At 42.1% G+C, this 19222-nt stretch overlaps 1 protein-coding gene across 1 annotated transcript in view; it reads right to left on the reverse strand.

Annotated features, from left to right (window-relative positions):
* Positions 1-18412, reverse strand: part of LOC110386620 (guanylate cyclase 32E) — a 53783-nt gene extending 35371 nt beyond the window's left edge. Inside the window, exons 1-2 of the mRNA XM_038016722.2 lie at positions 18326-18412; positions 17142-17226 (exon numbers count right to left, since the gene is read on the reverse strand). Coding sequence (XP_037872650.2) covers positions 17142-17213 — 72 coding nt within the window. The 5' untranslated portion in view covers positions 17214-17226; positions 18326-18412. The remainder of the gene's footprint in view (positions 1-17141; positions 17227-18325) is intronic.
* Between the last annotated feature and the right edge of the window lie 810 nt (positions 18413-19222).

Consider the following 19222-nt stretch of genomic DNA (forward strand, 5'->3'; position numbering starts at 1 on the left):
TCGTGACTGGTTTTTTGTTTCGGGTTCGTACGCGTATATCCAGGATTCGTCACCTGATACAATGTTGTATACAGCATTTGAGGATCCTGCGTGGAATCTTTCGAGAGTTCTGACGCACCAAGTAACGCGAGCCGCTTTTTGCTCTTCACAGAGCGAATGCGGTATCCATCGAGAAAACAACTTTTTTACACCTAATTGTTCATGCAAGATTATTTGTATTTGACTCATGCCAATGTCTAAAGTTGCCTGAATTTCGCGGTATGTCACATCTCGATCTTCCTCAATCAGCTTACGCACAGCATCAACGTTTTCTTGGGTGACTGCAGTTTTTGGACGACCTTGACGGGGATCATCACTGAGCTTGACACGTCCACGTTTAAACCCAGCAAACCAGCGATAAATTGTGGTTTTGGATGCGGCTTCATCACCAAATGCAGAAATCATCCGGTCAACACACTGTTTTTGTGTTAAACCACTTCGAAAGTCATAATAAATCATCGCTCTTGAATTTTCTCGAGTCAATTCCATTTTCTCAACGACTAAACAAGTTTGACAAAACCTCGTGACAAGACCGAGAATCTTTTTTAAAATAAATAAATGGTATTCAATTTTTAAAACCAAGGAGTCTTCAATTAAAAAGATTTTAATATGACAGGAACAGTGGAAATATTCCATTCCCGATACTTTTAGTGCAGCCTATGTAGTATTATTATTATTATTTTTATTGCTTAGATGGGTGGACGAGCTCACAGCCCACCTGGTGTTAAGTGGTTACTGGAGCCCATAGACATCCATAACGTAAATGCGCCACCCACCTCGAGATATAAGTTCTAAGATCTCAGTCTCAACGGCTGCCCTACCCTTCAAACCGAAACGCATTACTGTTTCACGGCAGAAATAGGCAGGGCGGTGGTACCTACCCGCGCGGACTCACAAGAGGTCCTACCACCACCATTACCACGATTTCCAGTTGAAATGAGTTCGGAAATATTTTCTCAGTTGATAACCTGCAGCCGTCCGTCGCCCCATTATCAAGCGAATAGAATACTGCTTTTAGTTTAGTAAAAAACAATACGTTCTCAAAGTGTCCGGAAAAAAACTGTTGGTACGTAAGGGTCCGTTCACACAGACCGCTTGGAGAGCGTGGGCCCTCTCTTTAATACGCTTTTATTGGCTTCAGACGTATGTATGTTAGTATGTAACGGAAACTTTGAACATGATTTTGACCCCCTACAAAACGTCGGATTAACTAGAAATTTTGTATACTTATTAAGGACCGATGACAATTAAATATTAAAAAAAAACATTGAAAAAATTAAAATTCAACTAAAAAATGAAAAATAAATTATAGTTAAAAAAAATTAACAAATTAATAAAATTTATTTTCTATTTTTTAGTTGGATTTTGTATAAAAGCGCATTCTGTTAGTTTTTTTAAACTATATTTACTTATTTCTTCTCACATAGGCCGGCCGGAAGAGATCTGAAAGTCGATCGGCTACGCGAGCGAGATAGAGCGCGCAATCGGTGCCGCTTGGCTTCTCATAATATATATTTCACACGCAGCGCGTTCAAGCATTATTAATGACAAAAAAAGTGCACACGCAAAAACAAACTTTACTTTTTTTTATTTATTGCTTAGATGGATGGACGAGCTCACAGCCCACCTGGTGTTAAGTGGTTACTGGAGCCCATAGACATCTACAACGTAGATGCGCCACCCACATTGAGATATATAACATCTCAGTATAGTTACAACGGCTGCCCCACCCTTCACACCGAAACGCATTAGTGCTTTACGGCAGAAACAGGCAGGGCGGTGGTACCTACCCGCGCGGACTCACAAGAGGTCCTACCACCAGTAATGACATTACTACACTTACTCAAAACTCTGTTTCCAACGTGATAAAAATCTGCTCTCCTCTCCGAGCTGGTCTGTGTGAACGGACCCTAAGTGTATACTGTCGGGGTGGGTCATCAATTTCTAGTGGTAGTACCCATAAAACCCATTAGACAGAGGGTAGATAGATTTATCTGCTACAGGTATCCTACCTACGGTTTTCAGTCGACCCGTTCACGACGCTTGCAACAGCGAGACCTTTTTTAAATTTGAAAATCGAAATGAGGTCCAGTTAAATACCCGCCGCGGAGTTAAAATTTTTTTTAATACACAGTGAAATCTAATTTTACAGTTTAATCTCGCCTATTTCATTGTATGTTTTTTATTTCTAGCGTTTCGAATACTTATCAGTATTTGGATTTGTCGGGAGTCGCCCATAAAATTATTTTTAAAGAATTTTATTATACGAATCCCGAAAGATCGACTGAAATACTAATTGCATACATTATTTTCCATTAGTAATAACTTCAACAAGAAAGTTGAAACCAAATAAAAAGTTAGATTGAACCTAGAACCTTTCTTCTTTTCTTATAACTAGTCAGGTCATAAGTATTGTCACACAGTAAAAACTGTACAAAAAAGTTTATTGAATTTGAATTTCGAATTGTTCATGAAAATAAAAATGTATACTTTTAGAATTTTACTCATTTTTAAATATGGAGTGGACGCTTAAAGAAGACCGTGTTGCAGTTATTGCGTTGCATCGTTGCGGTTACGCGCCAATTCAAATTTTTAACATACTGAAAAATTTGAATATAACCAAAAGATTCGTTTATCGTACCATCAAACAATACAATGAAGACTCTAGTGTAGATGACAGGTCAAGAAGTGGTCGCCCTCGGTCTGTTAGGACTCCAGCAGTGATAAAAGCTGTGAAGGCGCGAATTCAAAGAAATCCCAAACGTAAACAGAAACTGTTGGCCCTTCAGATGGGGTTAAGCAGAACCACGGTGAAAAGGGTGTTAAATGAAGACTTAGGGCTTCGGGAATATCGAAGAAAAACAGGACATCGTTTGAATGCTCATCTAATGGACCTGAGACTGAAGAGATGCCGCGCTTTGTTGAAGCGGTACGTGGGAAAAAAATATCGGGAAATTCTTTTTTCGGATGAAAAATTTTTTACCGTAGAAGAGAGCTACAACAAACAAAATGATAAGGTGTACGCACACAGTAGTGAAGAAGCGAGCAACCGTATTCCGCGTGTCCAACGAGGTCATTTTCCATCCTCGCTCATGGTATGGTTGGGAGTTTCTTATTGGGGCTTAACAGAGGTACATTTTTGTGAGAAAAGTGTAAAAACGAATGCAGTTGTGTATCAAAATACAGTCCTGACGAACCTTGTGGAACCTGTTTCTCATACCATGTTCAATAACAGGCACTGGGTATTCCAACAAGATTCGGCGCCAGCTCATAGAGCGAAGAGCACACAAGACTGGCTGGCGGCGCGTGAAATCGACTTCATCCGGCACGAAGACTGGCCCCCCTCCAGTCCAGATTTGAATCCGTTAGATTACAAGATATGGCAACACTTGGAGGAAAAGGCGTGCTCAAAGCCTCATCCCAATTTGGAGTCACTCAAGACATCCTTGATTAAGGCAGCCGCCGATATTTACATGGACCTCGTTCGTGCTGCGATAGACGACTGGCCGCGCAGATTGAAGGCCTGTATTCAAAATCACGGAGGTCATTTTGAATAAACTTAAGTGTCATAAGAATCTATGTTTTGTTAAGTTCATTTTGGTATATGAATGGTTACATAATGAATAAACTTGTTTTAATTATTTTACATTAAACATTGACAGAATTTATGACCTGACTAGGTAGATAAATAAACGTAAAACAAGGTGGGAAATGGATTGAAGAGCCACAAAGTTTAATCCGTTGTTTACGCAATGTTTTCTTTTTTATAAATTCGGTTGGAAGCTAAGGAATGCGATGAAGAAAATTAATTTTGAATGTATTCGCTGATAAAATTCCTCAAATTTATTTTGATATTAGTGAAACCCGGTCACCTTCTACTCACAATAGACATTGTTAAATACATATAAGCTTGAGGGTAGACATTATCTTGTTGAACACCAAGTAAAACGATGTCACTTTTTGATTCCTGATTTAATCAACAATATGTTATCTTAACAATTCACTTTAACACTTGTCCAACTTTAACCAGTACGTACAACAGTCACTGAATCGCACAACGTAACAAGGATATAGTAAGTGCACCAGGCAAGCGCAGTCCAACGAATGTCCATTTCAAGGCACGTTCCGCCTTTTTATACTGGCCGGCGCAGCTGGCTTACTGTTGCACCTGTTGTTTATGAGTCGAACGACACGGCCGGCGCGCCTGGCTTGTGTGAGTCACTCCTATTGCACGTGGTAAACAGAAATATCGTTAACGCCGTCACGGCCATACTGACGTGCGCGCATTCTTATGGTATGTCTGAACAACAAACGTGTTCGTTCATCCTGACATTAAAAAACGTGGTCTATGATATTAACAATCTAGTACGGTTCGGTTCGCATAATTCTTCAGAAAATCCTATTACTGACTGCTTACATACCTGGGCCAGTTCATTTAAAACTCTTCAGGTATGTAAGTATGTCCCTTTTAACTTAAATCGGAATTGTTATCCCTTCAGTTTTTCGAACTGGACCGGATAATGCTAGACCGAATCGCAATCCCTGTAGCTAATTGTTGTGGCTAATCTGGATGAAAATCCCTATAGCCAAGCCATTGGACCGGACAGACCCTTCAATGACTTCACACTTTCTTTTTTTTTTCTTTTTTTTTTCTCTTTTTTTTTTGCTAGTCCGGATTAACATCTCTCTAGCCACATACAATTCTCTTTTTTTTTTTTTTTTTTTAATCTGCGTGTACGGTAGCGTTTGTTAAAACATTTCTTAAACCAGAACATTTATACGGAATTTCTTCAGAAATAGTGCGAGACCGACCATCGTTTTCTACATTTCCAACACCTGCACCTGAGGTGCCTGAGCTTACAGACATTGTATCACTACCCACAGACTATGTTTGCTGTATCGCTATTTGCGGACAAAAATGTCGCTTCTATTGTCAGTGATAGAGTCGTCATCATTAAGATCAGTTTCATGAACAAGATTAATTAACCCATCTGTGTACGCCGTCACGTCATCGTCACTATAATTTTCAGAAATTTCTAGTAGGCCTGACGGGCCTCGAGGTATTTCACGTAAGTTTTCATGGGGAAATTTGTACACTCTATTAGAACTATTTACATGTCTCAATTTATACCTATCGTTTTCCAAAACTGCAGTAATGTTGAAGGGACCTTTACATTTTCGGTCAACTTACGAAAACAAAATCCCCAGCGGGAAAGAGTTTGACTTTAGCTTTGCCTCGACTAAACCAAGCTTCTGTTTGTGCCCTTTTTTTATGTTTTCGCCGGTCTTCGACCGTGCTAAATCAAGATCTAATCTAGAGGGATTATCACTCTGTTGAAACTTTAGATATTTCAAGTGAACTACCCTGAACGGCAAACGTCTATTCTATTGGAGTAAACCCTGTTACTCGACAACGTGCACTATTAAGGGCGAGTTGAATATCCCCTAAGTGCTCTTGCCATCATGATTGGTCTAAGTTACTTTCAGATCAAAGAGTGACTTGTTCATGAAACCGCTTACCATTGAATAAATTACTATGACTTTGTTTTATAAGACTACATTCTGACCCTGAATGGAACATAAAGGGGAAGCCAAAACCACTTATCTGTAACACACTGAAGCTCTGGAACACACGTTGACGTCTCTGGTTGGACCTGCCACAGCACCTGGAGCAGTGTCGTTTTTCTTCTTGTAGCGCATGGAACACCCAGAAGCTACATGGCTCGCATCACCGAACACGTAACAGCCGACTTGCAGGCGAGAGCCGGGCGCCCACGGATGAGGAGGTTTGTTCAGGTTTTACAGGCTGTATTTTTGTGAGGCAAGTAGCAGCTCGAGCCTTAAGCGAATGTGTGAGAGTCAAAATTAAATCGACACCATCCAATACTTCAACTACTTTAAACGGCCCTTTAAACTTCGTATCTAATTTCGTTTGATTATGCTCTTCGTACTAATGTGTGGACGAGCTCACAGCCCACCTTGTGTTAAGTGGTTACTGGAACCCATAGACATCCATAGCGTAAACGCACCACACACCTTGAGATAGAAGTTCTAAGGTCTCAGTATAGTTACAACCGCTGCCCCACCCTTCAAACCGAAATACACCACTGCTTCACGGCAGAAATAGGCAGGGTGACGGTACCCGTGCGGTCGATGGCACTATACGGAGCACCCGTCTGGTGCCACGTCCTTACCCACGAGAACGTCACCGCGCTGCGACGCCGGCAGCGCTCGATCGCAGTCAGAGTTATTCAATGATACCTCACAGTCTCCTACGAGGCGGCGCGCCCTAGCGCAAGTACAGCCGGAGCGCGGGGGCTCCAATATCGGCAGTCCGTGCTGGAGGCGTGATCTCGTCGTTTGGCGGACCCGTCGGCCGGCCTCCGTACCGTCGAGGCGATCTGCCCGGTTCTCGCGGACTGGGTGGGCCGCGACCGCGGAAGTCTCACCTCCGGCTACCTGTGCAGACTCACAAGACATTTTACCACCATGCAAACTTCTTACCGCAACAAATCTTACCAGCCACCACGCAAACTACAATTTTACGGGTTCCACCTCTCTTACACGATGTTACTCCCACACTGAGGAAGCCAACCGCGAATACTTGTCAAGCACGCACAAGCACGCACTTCACCGGAAAAACCTGCATCCGCCAGCGGAACCCGAACACCGCCGCATCGCCAGACACGAACGCACCGGACGTCTTATCTTACAGGTCACGACGACTTCAGATGTGTCAATTTTTCTTCCCCACGGAAACTTGCTTGCTTTCTTGTTTGCTTGCTTGCTAGAGCCCGAAGTCATCGAACGTGTAGTGTTATTGGTATTGAATCGAGTAGATTCTAAAATTTCAGCGACAATTCACAGTCTCATGTCCTGGTTTACTGTACTAGTGCCATGTAACTCTAGCAGTAGTCATTGGCTTAAAAACGATTTGTGTCGGAACTACCCACTCGTCATGACAGATCCATTATTGCGATCGAAGTTTCACTTGAGATTTGCACTTGCCTTAATTTCTTGCAATAGCTTGTTACGTGTTGTATTTCCGTTAGTAAATGCCATGTGATGAAGTCGACAGTCAAACTGGGCAACATGAGCCAGAACGTAAGATGTGACGATTTCTTCGTGGCTCAGATCTTCCATCGAGGTAACAGAGACGTTATTACACGACTTACTTATGCTGCATTCACGCTCTTGTGGCGTACCACTACTAGTATTCTGATCTGCATCATGTTTTTTTTTGCTGTACTTCAAACATGTTCAAACACGTCACGCCAGTGAGAGTAGAGTCCTGATCTCACTTCTGATATAAGCTTGAGGGTAGACATTATCTTGTTGAACACCAAGTAAAACGATGTCACTTTTTGATTCCTGATTTAATCAACAATATGTTATCTTAACAATTCACTTTAACACTTGTCCAACTTTAACCAGTACGTACAACAGTCACTGAATCGCACAACGTAACAAGGATATAGTAAGTGCACCAGGCAAGCGCAGTCCAACGAATGTCCATTTCAAGGCACGTTCCGCCTTTTTATACTGGCCGGCGCAGCTGGCTTATTATGAGTCACTTCTGTTGCACCTGTTGTTTATGAGTCGAACGACACGGCCGGCGCGCCTGGCTTGTGTGAGTCACTCCTATTGCACGTGGTAAACAGAAATATCGTTAACGCCGTCATACACATAGCACCGGTCGTTAATTGTATGAAAACATCGTATGTTTTGTATTTACAGGGTGGCCCATAAGTCCTTTGATATGAAAAAAAAATTATTAAAATAAAACTAATTACATTATGAATAAAATTTTTATTTACATAAAAAGCTTAAAAAACGGGAATTATTTTTTGAAAATAACATCTCCTAAATGTAATCCGTTGCGATCACGGCACTCTTGCAAACGACGTCTAAAATTGTCGATGACTGCGCGGCACGTCACTGCTGAAATGCTTGTCATTTCTCTGCGGATGTTTTCTTTTAGGGCCTCAATTGACCGCGGGTTTGTGTCGTATACTTTAGCTTTAAGGTAGCCTCACAAAAAAAAATCCATCGGGGTCAGATCTGGACTACGTGGAGGCCAGGAAATGTCTCCTCTCATAGAGATAACTTTGCCAGGAAAAAGTTGACGGATAACGGGCATAGCAGTGTTAGAGGTGTGAGAAGGGGCCCCATCCTGTTGAAACCACGTCCTGGCATTAAAGCCTGAAAAGTTTTGCAATTCTGGTATGAAAAACTCTTCGATCATAGCCACATATCGCTCCGACGTAACAGTAACTGCGCGCCCTCTGCCATCCTCAAAGAAGTAAGGCCCTAGGATACCATGGGCTGACATAGCGGCCCAAACAGTCACTTTCGGACTATGTAAGAGCTTCTGATGCTTAAGTTTTGGATTGATGGGGCTCCAATAGCGGCAATTTTGTTTACTAACATGCCCGTTAAGATGGAAATGAGCCTCGTCAGAGAACATTATGTTATTGAAGGAAGTAAACCGATTCAACATTTCATTCGCATAATTTTGTCTTTGAATACCGTCAGTTTCCTTTAATTCTTGAACCAACTGAATTTTGTAAGGGTGCATATGTAAATCTTTCTTCAAAATCCGTTGTAACGATGTCCTGGATACGTTTAATGCTCTGGCGCGCTTACGAGTTGACTGTGTCGGATTTTCGCGAATAGACTGTGTCACTGTGTCTATGTTTTGTTCCGTACGTGACGTCCTTGGGCGACCCAACCGCGGTTTATCTAACGTCGAACCGGTCTCCTCGAACTTAGCAACCCAGTTCTTAATCGTTTGAAGAGTTGAAGTGTCGTCAAAGTTGTGTAAACCTTTGTGTTCTCGAAATTTACGCCGCGCAACGGTTGCCGAATTGTCGTTTTTATAAAACTCGCGCACACAAAACGCACGGTCCGCTCCGGTAAAACGCTCCATCGCGACTAAATTCCCAGAAACCGAAGTTACTCCCCCCGCTTCCCCTGCACCGCTCACGCGCGCCCTGTTCGTTTTATTCAAATTTTACTTTTCAAAGGACTTATGGGCCACCCTGTATTTATTAAAAGCGCCAACTCTGCCTTTGAAGTTACTATGACAAAGCCCGCCTTATAGTGGAAATTGGTTCTCGGAGGCCATACAAAACACAACGTCATTGTCGCCATCTTGAGAACCAAGGCTTTGAATAACATGTAATAAAACACATTATGTACATGTATTGATCATATTTTTTTTAATGCGATAGTTTGATTAAATGTTAACTTTATTAATAGTGTTAATTGCTTGCGTACCAAATTAAAGTTAGTTGCTGTTCCATCGAAATATAATTTCGCCAATCTATTTACAAATTCAATAAATGTATATGTCGCACCGTTAGTGGAAGAAAGACGCAAGTGCAATTAGTTGCTTCAAAAAATATTTTATTTCACTATTCGTTAAAGGGGATAATGAGACATGGTCAACAAAACTGAAAAATATATTCCAAAAAAATGATGGAGATATCGCAAATTTAGCGAAATTCTATGTTTTTTTTTCATCATTCGCGCTTATTAATTTACGTGATTTTTGTTGTGGCGGTAGCCATCATACAATACAAGATACTTGACAAATGACTGAATCTCGCTCATGACATTTTCAAGATAAGCTTGCATATATACAAGTCCCGAACAACAACAAAGGGACCGTCGGTCCACCGAGCAATATCACTCGCTCGGTGGAAGATCTTCCCTTTGTCGTATATCTACATTTATTTTATTTGATCATTTCTGAAATGTTCCCTATCAATAAAAGCTTAATATTATAGGTTGTTTTTTTTTTTATTGCCTTTGTAGGCAGACGGGCATACGGCCCACCTGATGGTGAGTGGTTACCGTCGCCCATGGACTTCAGCAATGCCAGGGGCAGAGCCAAGCCGCTGCCTACCGCTAAAGGTATTACTTATACGCCATTTAACTAAAATATACGTGCATAAATGAACTTTCACACTTTTGTCACGATATTTGATGAAGATGTAAGTGCGCAAGTTCAGTTACGTGTCTTTTGAATGTACGCGATATTTTGCGAATTATTCATAGGTAATATTTTTTTTGCTTATATGGTTGGACGAGCTCACAGCCCACCTGGTGTTAAGTGGTTACTGGAGCCCATAGACATCTACAACATAAATGCGACACCCACCTTGAGATATTATAATTTCTAAGGTCTCAGTATAGTTAGAACGGCTGCCCCGCCCTTCAAACCGAAACGCATTATTGCTTCACGGCAGAAATAGGCGGGGTGGTGGTACCTACCCGGCGGACTCACAAGAGGTCCAACCACTAGTAAAAAAAGCTGGCTTATAAGCTAGTTTCTTATACGGAAAATTTGTATGAAAATACCTAATTTTATACTCTACATTTTAAAAATATTTCGTAACATAATTATAATTAAAAACAAAAAATTCGCATACAAGTTGTAAAAACCACACTACTTACTTATTGCAAAATTTGATTTAAACAACGATTTGTATAACAAATTCTATTGTTTGTTTTTAAATATATCGCGTGCGAGAGGGGTACATGAGCATAGCTGAATAGCTCTCATTAGCATGCCGCTACCCTGTTAACTATCATTTTCCTGAACGCGACGTCTTGCCATGCACGTTATTTTGTTTGTGTACCATTTTTAAATATTCTTTGGCGAAGTTGAATACGATACTGCTGTAGACTGTACTGCAGAAGTAAAATTATGGATATTAATGAAAGAAAACGTAAACCACTTGTTGTCGATTCAGAGCTGCTGCAAAATAAGAGAGTCAGGAGCATGCTTGACATGTCAGTGAGTTTTAATAAAGACTAGAGGTCCCGCAGTAGTCGAAATTCGACTATAATCAATTGGAATTGTAATTTTGTACACTATTATTCTACACTAGTATTTTATACTTCTATAATCACAAATTTCGCCAGGACTACACTATAAAAAATATTAACAAAGACAAACAATATTTAATCTCAATTTGACAACAGACTTCCAGAACAAAAAGAACAAAAGTTTGACAATAAATAGTATGCATGCGCGTGTGCGTCAAATACATGGTATGTAGTGTGTGTAATGTTTTCTTTATTGATTTAATGTATCTTTTATGCATTATTTTAAAAAAATATTAGCATTGTGCACTTCTTCTCTATATTCTCTATAAACATGGAAAGTTTCATACTCCTCCGACCGGGCAATTTTCGTAAAAAGGGATACAAAGTTTTTGCTTCACGTATTAATATATAGATGGCATGAAATCTAAATAATATCCCAAAGGATTTTTTTTCTTCTTATGATAATGGACAATAAACTAATTTAAGTAGCACAGTACAGAATGGTGGAACTAGACAATGTGATTCTGTATTAGAAACTTCGGCGGAAACTATGAACATTCATACAGAGTCAACCAAAGAATTATTTATATCTGAAAGATACTCTACACACAGAAGAAACACTATCGCATAATGCAAATGTTTTGGAATCAGCAGAGGAGAAAGTCAGTATAAAAAAAAACCCTATTCAAAATGTCAATTTTTTATTTTTTTATTAGATGAGTGGACGAGCTAACAGCCCACCTGGTGTTAAGTGATTACTGGAGCCCATAGACATCTACAACGTAAATGCGCCACCCATCTTGAGATATAAGTTCTAAGGTCTCAATTATAGTTACAACGGCTGCTCCACCCTTCAAACCGAAACGCATTACTGCTTCACGGCAGACATAGGCAGGGTGGTGGTACCTACCCGTGCGGACTCACAAGAGGTCCTACCACCAGTAATTACGCAAATTATAATTTTGCGGGTTTCATTTTTATTACACGATGTTATTCCTTCACCGTGGAAATCAATCGTGAACATTTGTTGAGTACGTATTTCATTAGAAAAATTGGTACCCGCCTGTGGGATTCGAACACCGGTGCATCGCTCAACACGAATGCACCGGACGTCTTATCCGTTAGGCCGCGACGACTTCAAAAATTCATCGCATCGCAGTTTACAGATATGTTACAGATGTATGTCAGGTAAATTGTGTTGGCAAGAAATACGTAAGTAAAATTACGAATCCGAACACCGTAGCAACAAAGTGGTTACTTTACTTATAATATTATAATAATATATATTTATTTGATTGATATACTATATGATATATTATCATAACAAGGAATAAGGACTAATTTCAAATTATTATCCATGATGTCTCTTAAGAACATTTTCATGTATGATTTAACATTTGTAGCGGGCTTAGCTTAGACTCTTAGACAATCAGTGCCGCCGAAATGACCTACGGGCAAACATTGCGTTTACCGGGAGATTTTTATAATGATAGTATTATACCTATATTAGAACATTGTCAATACGTAAAGCATTTGCGCGCTATGATATATAATTTAAAACCTAAACCGCGTAAGGATGTTCATACAGTTTTTGTACATAGCGATTTGAATAACTGTACTCAAGTTTTTGTTCGTTCAGATATAGTTAAAAAATCGTTAGAACCTCCCTATGAAGGACCTTATAAAGTCCTAAATAGAACAGAGAAAGTATTTTTAGTGCAATTTCCTAACCGAGATGCGTATATATCAGTAGATAGGTTGAAACCCGCTTATATGTATACGGCAGAGGCAGAAAATAATTTGGTTATTAAAAATAACTTATCAACGGATAGACCTAAAATAAGTGACCACAACAAGGAACCTTTCAGAACCTCCGAGACTAGCATTCAAAATCGCTCAGCTAATTACCGTGTTACACGTAGTGGTCGTATTGTGAAACCACCGGTACGTTTTGCTGATTAAGTAGGTGAATAGAAAAACGATATCTTTTGCACAGTACAAAGTATTTCGCAAGAAATTGTAATTGTAATAATTCACTAAGTTGGAAATTATGTGAAATTGTGCTACAAATGACTACAAGTTTAAAAATGTTTTTAAATAGGATTACTTTTATTTTGTATTTTTTATTTGTTAATCAATGAATAATGTTACTAAGTTAAGATTTTTACATTGTCTTATATACTTTTTTACATCTTACTCTTATTTTTTTTTTATATTTTTTTATTTTATGTCTTATTTTAAGGGGGGAGTGATGTAGCGGGCTTAGCTAAGACAGTCTGTGTCGAGTCGTCGCACAATACACAGGTTGCAAACTGTCGTGTCTTATTAATAGTTATCACCCTGCATAATACCACACACGCTCTATATAAGCACAGACTCGACACATTTCTTAACAAAACTATTTTTTTACGCTCCTGTAAAGTTCGAGTTATCCACTTGCGTCCTTCTACGAATAGTGCTATATATAAAATGATTCCGTATTTCCCTTGGTCACGACATTACGCGTAAACGGCTGGACTGATTTCGCTAATTTTATTTTGTTGTGCTTTGTGTTCTTAGGAAGGTTCTTAGGAAATGAAAAAAAAAAGAAAATTGCGCGGAAAATTAGAAAATTTAAGAATAATGAAATATATTATTGTTACGCCGGTAAGAGTAATGTCATCTATCGCCGAATTTGTTGAACGAATATCGAAGGACCTAGAACGTTCGAAGAGTACAATGCCATCTATTGTCAGATAGCGGCAACTACTACTAGAGATGTGTGGAATATTCTCGATAATTCTAGGGATGAGGTATCCCGTATAACGGGGGCGGAGCTCCGTGGGGCCGTGCGCAAAATGTGCGCGAAGGACACTGCACCCAGCCCGGACGACTTTCATGGCCGGGCTTGGGCCTTGGCTCTTGGCGCCCTAGGGGACCGACTCTTAAGGCTTTACAGCTCCTGCCTCGAGTCGGGACGGTTGCCTTCATCGTGGAGGACGGGCGGACTCGTGCTGTTGAAAAAGGAGGGGCACCCAGTGGATACCACCGCCGGGTACCGTCCCATCGTGTTGCTGGATGAGGTGGGCAAGCTGCTGGAACTCATTCTGGCGGCCTGCATCATCCAGCATCTGGCCAGGGTGGGACCCGATCTGTCGGCGGAGCAGTATGGCTTCCAAGAGGGCCGCTCAACGGTAGACGCGATCCTTCGCGTGCGGGCCCTCTCGGAGGAGGCCGTCTCCAGGGGTGGGGTGGCTTAGGGGTCTCCCTCGATATCACTAATGCGTTTAACACCCTGCCCTGGTCCGTGATGGGGGGGGGGCGTTGGAACGACACGGAGTGCCCCCCTACCTTCGCCGGCTGGTGGGTTCCTACTTGGAGGACAGATCGGTCACGCGTACCGGACACGGTGGGATCCTGCACCGGTTCCCGGTCGTGCGCAGTGTTCCACAGGGGTCGGTGCAGTCCCTGGCCGTGGGGGTGGCGAAGCTGCTGCAACGGCCGCAACGCACCATCGCGGTCAGGGTCATCCGTGGTTATCGTACCATCTGCTTTGAGGCAGCGTGTGTACGCCGCCTTGGGTTCGGCGGAGGCGTTCGCCGCTGACTTCAGTGGCGGACTGACCTTCGTGCCCGTGGCGTGGCGCGTCCCAACCCCAGTATGGTCAGAGCGCGGAGGCCCAATCTCAGCAATCCGTGCTGGAGTCATGGTCCAGACGGCTGGCTGATCCTTCAGCTGGTCGTAGGACCGTCGAGGTCGTAGGACCGTCGAGGCGATTCGCCCGATTCTTGTGGATTGGGTGAATCGTGACAGAGAATGCCTCACTTTCCGGCTCACGCAGGTGCTCACTGGGCATAGTTGTTTCGGTGAGTTCCTGCACCAGATCACAGCTGACCCGACGGCAGAGTGCCACCGTTGTGGTTGCGACTTGGGCATGAAAGAGCATATGCTCGTCGCCTGCTCCGCATGGGTGGGGGTACCGTTGAGGGGTGGCGCCGTGTCCTCGTCGCAAAAATAGGAAACGACTTGTCGTTGCCGAGTGATGTGGCATCGATGCTCGGTGACGACGAGTCGTGGAAGGCGATGCTCGACTTCTGCGAGTGCACCATCTTGCAGAAGGAGGCGGCGGGGCGCATGAGAGACGCACAATGCCGCCGCCGTCAAGCGGGGGCCAGGGAGTCGGATCTCGCCCAAGCCCTTACGCTCTAAGTGTTTCGGGTCCCCCTCACATGTCGGTCTGGGGACCGGCGAGGGGGGCCTAAGAAGACGACGTGCAAGCTGCTCGGCACACATTTTACGCAAGAGCATTCGGGTGATGGAAGGCCGGCTATCCTCAACCCACGCTGGTTCTGGCCCAGCAAGCTATTCCGTAGGATAGCACATTCTAACTGGCGCCATCTAGGCGGGCTTCGGATAGCCTGCCAATCGAGAGAGCTGGTGGTCGTGGCGCCGACGACCGCCGGTCCGGCGTCCCGAGGGGGAGGGGGAGAGATGTGCTCTGCATTAAACGCTTCACTTTCCCCCCCTTTGCCTTTTAATGAGTTCTGTCTCATGCGAGGCTTGGACGTTGGTTGTTGAGCGACAGGAGGTTTTGGTCAGTTCGACTCCGACATGCCCCGCCCTCCATCCCCAGTGGAGGGCGGAAATCCGGCGATTTCCTACTGACCAAAAAAAAAAAGGGATGAGGTATCGACTATAAAAGCGTTGTAGAGATGGCACGCAGTCAGTCAGTAATCGGAACTACTCAAAGTGAAACAGCGAACGAATCACCTGAAGCGAAGCGGAACAAGCGAATTGAGAGTATTTTTGTTGAGTGTTTGTGAAGTGTTTAAGTGTTCGAAGTGTTGAATACAGTTTTAAGTTGTACTTTGGTGGAGTTTTATTTATCCCGAACCTCATAACATTATTTTTTTGTTAATTATACCAATTTCAGTTCAATATTTATAGACAAGACAAAAAAAGGATAACGTCTGTCAAGTTAGCTAGTATACAATCCACAGATTCGGTAGAAATTGGCGCCAAGTTCCGTTCAAAAATCCTGTTGTAAACGGAGCGCCAGACTACCCACTGTGTTTACTGTAAGCAGAACGGTTTTTTGAGGTTGTAAACTTTACACTGAGTTGATTTCAAAAAGTCACTGATAATAATATCCCACATCACTTCAAGCATTGGCAAGATAAACGAATCAAATAAAGAACAAATAACTACACAATAAGAATGAGAGAAATTTAAATATCACACGTTTGTATATCACATATATATAAAAGTCGATGTGTGTATGCTCCCTATAGACTCAAAAAGGGCTGGACGGCTTTCGATTAAATTGACAGGAAATCTTTATATTGATCTAGCGTGTGATCTTGTAAAGCTTGGTAGCGATTGGGCCAAAGGCAAATAAAAGATTGACCAACAAAGAATACCGGGTTCGCCAGTAGTAAATGTAATTTGTTTAGTTAATTTGTTAATTTGTTTGTCTAGCTGTAGAAAGCGGTGCCTGATGTTTGCCTCCTCCTCTCTGAGTCGCGTTCCTCATGTCCGAGGGTCGTCATCATCTCCTCCCATCATCCTTCTCTGGATGATGTCTCGCCATATTCCTCTGTTCTCGGCAGTGTCTATGACATCGTAGACTGCGTATCCTTGATGTTTGCCTACAACGCTACAAAAATCCTACACACTTTGTTCTGCAATTACCGGTGCAGAACCACAGGCGTTCCTTCCAATAACGAGGGACAATGGCGACAGTTTAGCTCAGGAGCCATTTTCTGGGCACGCGGCATTAAATAGAGACATTATCTGTGAGGCAAACGTTATGCTTAAGCAATAGTCTCTTAGTAAGAACTAAAATGGTTTTACCTTCACTCTTAACAAAATATGTCTCTATCATATGCTGTAATTACTAAATTTCTTATTAAAAATTATCCCTATGGATTAGTATCTTAAGCACTTCGCTGCCATAATACGCCCTATCACATAATTACGTGGCATTACGGATCCGATTATTAGATATTACATAATAATTTTTCCTTTTCAAATTGTCGGAATCGATTCGTGATGTATTAAGGAAGTACTTTCCTATAAAAACACGTAGCTCCCTGCGGGATTCGAATGGCGGCAAAGTCGCTTCGTTCTACCCGAGTGAGCACACCGGGAATTTTATCCTTAAGGTCACGAAAACTCTGTAAACTTTGTTACAAATGGGCGGGTGCTATCATCGTTCCCACCCTGAAGCGATAGTTACATCTCAGTTAACCATTTAATAGACATAAAAATGTTAATTTGTAACTTACCGAGGCATCTTCGAAGATCTTGTGATAGTTCGGAACGCAGAATGGTGGCACGGCCGAGAGCTCCCTGATCATTTGACAAAGGATCCTAGGAATAGTGAATTATAAATGAAAATTAACGAACTCATAGCTCACCCTGCTTTTTTCCTACCTATTCACCGGTAGCCTAAGAGGCTATTTCAGCTAAGCTGGATGGGTAGGTGAGCTCTCTTTTTTTATTGCTTAGGTGGGTGGACGAGCTCACAGCCCATCTGGTGTTAAGTGGTTACTGGAGTCCATAGACATCTACAACGTAAATGCGCCACCCACCTTGAGATATAAGTTCTAAGGTCTCAGTACAGTTACAACGGCTACCCCACCATACGAACCGAAACGCATTACTGCTTCACGGCGGAAATAGGCGGGGTGGCGGTACCTACCCGTGCGGACTCCTAAGAGGTCCTACCACCAGTGAAAAACTGCAGCAACAGGTGGGGCAGCTGTTATAATACAATTGATACTTGGACTTCACGTCTCAAGACTTCGGTAATAACGTTGTGATGTCTATACGCTCCGGTAAACACTAATTACCAGACTAAAACTTAATTACCAGACAGGCCGTAAGATCATCCACCATTACAAGGAATAGAAGAAAACACGTTTCATCCTGATCGTTAGCGTTTTGTTCCAAACTGAATATTGTTTTCTTTCGGATGAGCAATGTCCCGTTAAATCGTAATTAATTAATTCGAGTATTTCCATATTTTACGTTCAGATTCAATATTTTAAGCACCTAATTAATTTCGACATTGTCTTTATATATATAAAGACAATTTCTCAATTCTCATTTTCGAGCTAACGAAAATAAGCTTATTGTTATTCAAAGCTACGTTGCGTCTGAATAAAGAATTAATTCTAGCCTAAAAAACGGTCGGAGACCTGTTATTTAATACAAATGAGAATTTCGCATACGGTCTGAAGACGTTGGCTTGGCGACGTACGCTCAAGAAATAAGAAACTCACTGATTCGTGTTAATCAACCTCATTCCTATTCACGGTTGGTCTTTGTCTTTAGGAGGCTCATAGAAACGCCTACACACTTTTCGATATTTGTAGACAAATTAATTATAATGCTTGCTCGGTCTAGACGAGACAGAACATTGTACAATATCCCCGTACTCAGTCAATGTAATTTACAATATACTTACTCGTAATGAGGATTCGTTGGGAACGAAGGCGTGAGTCTCAGGACAGACCTGAACGCAGTTATGTCGTTGGTGCGGTTTTTTCCGAGATGATCTGTCAATATTAAAAAAAAAGGGTGCGTGTAATTATGTAGGCGCGTAAGAAGTTATACTTTATTTTTATTAAATTTATTTCTTTTTTTTTATTTAAATTTTAATCAATTTGAAAAAAATCGATTAAACAACATCCTCAAACACGCATATTGGACATACGTTTTCTTGACATCGTATAAATTCGGTAATTCTCGGTACGGTTCGGAAAGTTCACCTGCGGCTATATTCAGACTCGCCAAGTTACGTTGGTCGTATTGTAATGAGCGATTTAGTGGGCAACTTCATTCTGTTAATTTTGCGTCACGGTGCGCGCGCATCATAAAATTTCACTCTCATCAATTTTTCATAACGCGCCTAAAGAAGCATAACTTCAAAAAAAATCCAAGCGGCCCTTTATAATAATAATAATAATAATAATAATAATAATAATAAGCCCCCCGAAGCTCCAACCATACGTCCGAATCGACCATCAGATTCACGTGGGGGGCGGACACGTGATATGAAACTACTGGCACGGCTAACATGGCTCTGGCAACCCATTAAATATGGAGACGCGCTTAAAAAGTAAACGTATAGGGCCGCTACCCGGGGGTGATCGCCGGGGCGCACCTGGAGCTGACGCTGGGTGTGGCAGCATACGAACCGTCAGCGGAGAGGAGCTGAATAGGCGGGCTCCCTCCGGGTCACTCGAAAATGCTACAGCCAACCTGAATTCCGAACAACAAACTGCACCTATAGCCACACCTGCCTTAGATGTTGCGCAGGGGGTGAATACCCTTTTACCTGCGTCCACTAAGGCTGGTAAAC

The sequence above is a fragment of the Bombyx mori genome, chromosome 17 (assembly GCF_030269925.1).
Source record: "Bombyx mori chromosome 17, ASM3026992v2".
NCBI classification, from domain to species: Eukaryota; Metazoa; Arthropoda; class Insecta; order Lepidoptera; family Bombycidae; genus Bombyx; species Bombyx mori.